We start from the raw sequence: 6,000 nt of genomic DNA, 5'->3' as shown, positions 1-6,000 counted from the left end.
GATGTGAATTTTTTCATTCGAAGAGAAAATTCACATTCTAAGGTAAAATTCCTGAATTTTGCCTCGATATTCCCAAAAAAAAAAAAAACTTGGAAAAATATTCTTACCTAAAATTTTGGATGTAAATTCGGGATCCCCAAGCATTTCCATGTGGGAACATTAAAAAATCCAGCTCGAGGTTCACCATCGCTTTTCCCTCTGTAACAGCACAAAAAAAAAAAAAAACCACCTCGTTCACCATTCCCCGCTTTTTCATGGAGCAATCCATTAAAAATTCCAAAGATTTCTTGGAATTTTGGGATTATTTAAGAGGTAAAATCAGACGATTCCCCTCAGAGCCGGAGCTTCCCCTCAGAGCCGGCGCCATCTTGCCCCCCCCCTCCCCCTTTTTCCCGCGCTTACCTTCTTCGTCCTTTTTCTCTGGGAATGGCTCCTCCATGGATCCCAAGGTTTTTTCCAGGATTCGATCCCAAAAATGTCACCGGGATGGGGAGCGGGAGCGGGAATGGGAAAGCGTCGGGAATGCGGGAGGAGGAGGAATGGCCGCCCCTGCGCGTTGCGGCCGCTGGGGCTCGGTCCTAGCGCCGACCGCTGAGGGATAAAACCGGGATGGATCCAATGGGAAAAAGCGGGAAAAGGAATTGAGGGAATTTCTAAGGAAAATGGGGAATTCGGATCTTGTTGGAGCAACATCCTGAGGCTCCTGAGCGGCAGCAGGGCCCGCCATGATTCCTCCTTCAGGAATCCCGCCATGGTTCCCACTCAGGGGTCCTGCCATGTTTCCTCCCTCAGAGGTCTCGCCATGGTTCCTCCTCAGGGGTCCCGCCATGGTTCCCCCTCAAGGGTCTCCCTCAGGGGTCCTGCCATGGTTCCTCCCTCAGGGATCCCGCCATGGTTCCTCCCTCAGGGGTCCCGCCATGATTCCTCCTCAGGGGTCCCGCCATGGCTCCCCCTCAGGGGTCCTGCCATGGTTCCTCCCTCAGGGGTCCCGCCATGGTTCCTCCCTCAGGGGTCCCGCCATGGTTCCTCCCTCAGGGGTCCCGCCATGGTTCCTCCCTCAGGGGTCCTGCCATGGTTCCTCCCTCAGGGGTCCCGCCATGATTCCTCCTTCAGGGATCCTGCCATGGTTCCCACTCAGGGGTCCCGCCATGGTTCCCCCTCAAGGGTCTCGCTCTGGGGTCCCTCCATGGATCCTCCCTCAGAGGTCTTGCCATGGTTCCTCCCTCAGGGGTCCCGCCATGGTTCCTCCCTCAGGGGTCCCGCCATGGTTCCTCCCTCAGGGGTCCCGCCATGGTTCCTCCCTCAGGGGTCCCGCCATGGTTCCTCCCTCAGGGGTCCCGCCATGATTCCTCCCTCACGGGTCCCACCATGATTGCCCCCTCAGAGGTCTCGCCATGGTTCCTCCCTCAGGGGTCCTGCCATGGTTCCTCCCTCAGGGGTCCCGCCATGATTCCTCCTCAGGGGTCCCGCCATGATTCCTCCTCAGGTGTCTCACTCCGGGTTCCGCCATGGTTCTTCCCTCAGGGATCGCGCCATGGTTCCTCCCTCAGGGGTCCTGCCATGGTTCCTCCCTCAGGGGTCCTGCCATGGTTCCTCCCTCAGGGGTCCCGCCATGGTTCCTCCCTCAGGGGTCCTGCCATGGTTCCTCCCTCAGGGGTCCTGCCATGGTTCCTCCCTCAGGGGTCCCGCCATGATTCCTCCTCAGGTTTCTCACTCCGGGTTCCGCCATGGTTCCTCCCTCAGGGATCCCGCCATGGTTCCTCCCTCAGGGGTCCCGCCATGATTCCTCCTCAGGGGTCCCGCCATGGCTCCCCCTCAGGGATCCCGCCATGGTTCCTCCCTCAGGGGTCCCGCCATGGTTCCTCCCTCAGGGATCCCGCCATGGTTCCTCCCTCAGGGGTCCTGCCATGGTTTCTCCCTCAGGGGTCCCGCCATGGCGCCCCCTCAGGAGTCCCGCCATGGTTCCCCCTCAGGGGTCCCACCATGATTCTTCCCTCAGGGGTCTCACTCCGGGTTCCTCCATGATTCTTCCCTCAGGGGTCTCGCCATGGTTCTCTCTCTGGGGTCTCACTCCAGGATCCCACCATGGTTGCCCCCTCAGGGGGTCTCGCCATGCATCCCCTTCAGGGATACCGCCATGGTTCCCACTCAGGGGTCTCGCTCTGCAGTCCCGCCATGATCCCACCCTCAGGGGTCTCACCATGGTTCCCCCTCAGGGGTCTCACATTGAAGTCCCGCTCCTCTCACATTGAAGTTTCCTCTCGTGGGTCTCTCTCTGGGTCCCGCCATGGTTCCCCTCAGGGGTCCCGCCATGGTTCCCCTCAGGGGTCTTGCTCTGGGGTCCCTCCATGATTCCCCCCTCAGAGGTCTCGCCATGGTTCCCCCTCAGGGATCCTGCCATGGTTCCTCCCTCAGGGGTCCTGCCATGGTTCCTCCCTCAGGGGTCCCGCTATGATTCCTCCCTCAGGGGTCTCGCTCCGGGTCCCGCCATGGTTCCCCTTCAGGGGTCCCGCCACGGTTCCCCCTCAGGGATCCCGCCATGGTTCCCCCTCAGGGATCCCGCCATGGTTCCTCCTCAGGGGTCCCGCCATGGTTCCCCCTCAGGGGTCCCGCCATGATTCCCCTCAGGGGTGTCACCATGGTTCCTCCTCAGGGGTCTCGCTCTGGGTCCTGCCATGGTTCCCCCTCAGGGGTCCCGCCATGATTCCTCCCTCAGGGGTCCCGCCATGGTTCCCCCTCAGGGGTCCCACCATGATTCCCCCTCAGGGGTCTCGCTCTGGGGTCCCTCCATGATTCCTCCCTCAGGGGTCTCGCCATGGTTTCCCCTCAGGGATCCCGCCATGGTTCCTCCTCAGGGGTCCCGCCATGGTTCCCCTCAGGGATCCCGCCATGGTTCCTCCCCCTCAGGGGTCTCGCTCAGGGGTCCCCCCATGGTTCTTCCCCCAGGGATCCCCTGTGATTCCCCCTCAAGGGTCTCGCTCTGGGGTCCCTCCATGGTTCCTCCCTCAGGGGTCTCACTCCGGATCCCGCCATGGTTGCCCCCTCAGGGGGTCTTGCCATGCATACCCCTCAGGGATCCCGCCATGATTCCCCCTCAGGGGTCTCGCTCCAGGGTCCCACCATGGCTTCCCTTCAGGGGTCTCACTCTGGGGTCCCTCCATGGTTCTTCCCTCAGGGATCCCGCCATGATTCCTCCTCAGGGGTCCCGCCATGGCTCCCCCTCAGGGGTCCTGCCATGGTTCCTCCCTCAGGGATCCCGCCATGGTTCCTCCCTCAGGAGTCCCGCCATGGTTCCCCCTCAGGGGTCTCGCTCTGGGGTCCTTCCATGGTTCTTCCCTCAGGGATCCCGCCATGGCTTCCCCTCAGGGATCCTGCCATGGCTTCCCCTCAGGGGTCTCGCTCCAGATCCCGCCATGGTTCCCCCTCAGGGATCCTGCCATGATTCCACTTCAGGGGTCTCGCTCCGGTTCCCACCATGGTTGCCCCCTCAGGGGGTCTCGCCATGCATCCCCTTCAGGGATACCGCCATGTTTCCCCCTCAGGGGTCTCGCTCTGCGGTCCCGCCATGATCCCACCCTCAGGGGTTTCGCCATGGTTTCCCCTCAGGGGTCTCACATTGAAGTCCCGCTCCGGTTTCCCCTCAGGGGTCTCGCTCCGGGTCCCGCCATGGTTCCTCCCTCAGAGGTGTCCTGCAGTCGCACCGTGGGTCCCTCCATGATTCCCCCTCAGGGATCTCGCATTGGGGTCCCTCCATGGCTCCCGTTGTCGTTCCCTCTCTGGGGTCTCGTTCTGCGCTCCCACCGCGGCTCCCGCTCCGACCCCTCCGTGCTCACCGCTCCGATCCCTCCGTGCTCACCGCTCCGACCCCCTCCGTGCTTCCCCCTCACAGCTCCGCTCCGACCCCTCCGTGCTTCCCCCTCACGGCTCCCGCTCCGACCCCTCCGTGCTCGCCGCTCCGCTCCGACCCCTCCGTGCTTCCCCCTCACGGCTCTCGCTCCGAGGCTCCACCGTGACCCCGCGGGCTCCTCGGTCCCGCCCCCGCTGTTTCTCTATGGTTCGACTCGACCGCTCTGCCCCGCTCGGAGGCCGCGTTCGGGCCGGGCCGGGTTGCGCGCGCAGCCCGCGCTCCTGGCGCCGCGCGCCCGCTCCGCCATCGCCGCGGGGTCCCGGCCCCGGGCCGAGCCGGGCCGGCAACACCGAGCGGCATCGGCCGCCATCAGCCGGGCCGGCAGCTCCGGGCCTTCAACGGCCCCGTCTCGCCGGCCCGGCGTATGGAGAAACCCGGCAGGATGGATTGTCCCGCTTTGCCTCCAGGTTGGAAAAAGGAAGAGGTGATCCGTAAATCGGGCCTGAGCGCCGGTAAAAGCGATGTTTATTACTTCAGGTAAGGGCTCGAAGGATCGCGGTGGGGTTACCGAGTCTCCGGAGCTCTCGGAGCCGAGGTTGGGAAGGGACGCTGGGGTTGCTCCGTACACGCCGCCGGCGCGGCTGTCACAGCCCGCTCGCTTCCGCCATGGCTCTGGCACGGCCGGCTCCTGTCACGGGGTTGTTCCGGTTCTCTCTGAGGGGGGGGAACCGAGCTCCTGTCACGGGGGGAGCTTGGGCTTCTGGCACGGGGTTGTTCCGGTTTTCTCTGAGGGAGAACCGGGGCTTCTGGCACGGGGGGACCTCGGGGTTTTGTCCCGGGACTGTTCCGGTTCTCTCTGAGGGAGAACCAGGGCTCCTGTCACGGGGGCGGTTCCGGGTCTCTCTGAGGGGACACCGAGGCTTCTGTCCCCGGAGGAGCTCGGGGAGAATCCGGTTCCTTCTCTGAAGGGAAAACCGGGACTTGTGTCCCCGGAGGAGCTCGGGGTTTTGTCCCGGGACGGTTCCGGTTCTCTCTGAGGGGGAACCGGGCTCCTGCCCCCGGAGGAGCTCGGGGAGGTTCCGGTTCCTTCTCTGAGGGGGATTCCGAGTTACTTTCACGGGAGGAGCTCGGAGTTTTGTCCCGGGACTGTTCCGGTTCTCTCTGAGGGAGAACCGGGCTCCTGTCTCGGGACTATTCCGGTTCTCTCTGAGGAGGGGGAACTGGGTTCCTGTCCCGGGGGGAGCTCGGCTTCTGTCATGGGGTTGTTCCGGTTCTCTCTGGGGGGAAGCCGGGCTCCTGTCACGGGGGCGGTTCCGGTGCTCTCTGAGGGGGAACCGGACTCCTGTCCCTGGAGGAGCTCGGGGAAGTTCCGGTTCCTTCTCTGAGGGGGATTCTGAGTTACTTTCACGGGAGGAGCTCGGAGTTTTGTCCCGGGACTGTTCCGCTTCTCTCTGAGGGAGAACCGGAGCTTCTGTCACCGGGTGGTTCCGGTTCTCTCTGAGCGGGGGGAACCGGGCTCCTGTCACGGGGGGAACTCGGGCTTCTGGCACGGGGTTGTTCCGATTTTCTCTGAGGGAGAACCGGGGCTTCTGTCCCCGGAGGAACTCGGGGTTTTGTCCCGGGACTGTTCCGGTTCTCTCTGAGGGAGAACCAGGGCTCCTGTCGCGGGGGCGGTTCCGGTTCCCTCTGAGGGGAAAACAGGGGCTCCTGTCCCCGGAGGAGCTCGGGGAGAATCCGGTTCCTTCTCTGAGGGGAAAACCGGGACTTGTGTCCCCGGAGGAGCTCGGGGTTTTGTCCCGGGACTTTTCCGGTTCTCTCTGAGGGGGAACCGGGCTCCTGTCCCCGGAGGAGCTTGGGGAGGTTCCGGTTCCTTCTCTGACGGGGATTCCGAGTTACTTTCGTGGGAGGAGCTCGGGGTTTTGTCCCGGGACTGTTCCGGTTCTCTCTGAGGGGGGGCCGGAGCTCCTGTCACGGGGGCGGTTCCGGTTCCTTCTCTGAGGGGGGACCGGGGCTCCTCTCACGGGGGGAGCTCGGGGAGATTCCGGTTCCTTCTCTGAGGGGGAACCGGGGCTCCTGTCCCCGGAGGAGCTCGGGCTGCTGTCCCGGAACTTTTCCGGTTCTGTCTGAGGGGGAACCGGAGCTTCTGTCACGGG

General features: G+C 63.7%; 1 protein-coding gene across 3 annotated transcripts in view; it reads left to right on the top strand.

Moving 5' to 3' along the window:
- The first annotated feature begins 2,114 nt into the window (after positions 1–2,114).
- Positions 2,115–6,000, top strand: part of LOC111922278 (methyl-CpG-binding domain protein 2) — a 40,698-nt gene continuing 36,812 nt past the window's right edge. For all 3 annotated transcript variants that reach the window (XM_086869132.1, XM_086869133.1, XM_086869134.1), the window contains exon 1: positions 2,115–4,384. In XM_086869132.1, coding sequence (XP_086725258.1) covers positions 4,272–4,384 — 113 coding nt within the window. In that variant the 5' untranslated portion in view covers positions 2,115–4,271. The remainder of the gene's footprint in view (positions 4,385–6,000) is intronic.

The sequence above is a fragment of the Cyanistes caeruleus genome, chromosome Z, assembly GCF_971803275.1.
Source record: "Cyanistes caeruleus chromosome Z, bCyaCae1.hap1.1, whole genome shotgun sequence".
Classification (NCBI taxonomy): Eukaryota; Metazoa; Chordata; class Aves; order Passeriformes; family Paridae; genus Cyanistes; species Cyanistes caeruleus.
Note: the sequence above shows the minus strand (reverse complement) of the source record. Positions and strands in the feature narration are given on the sequence as shown.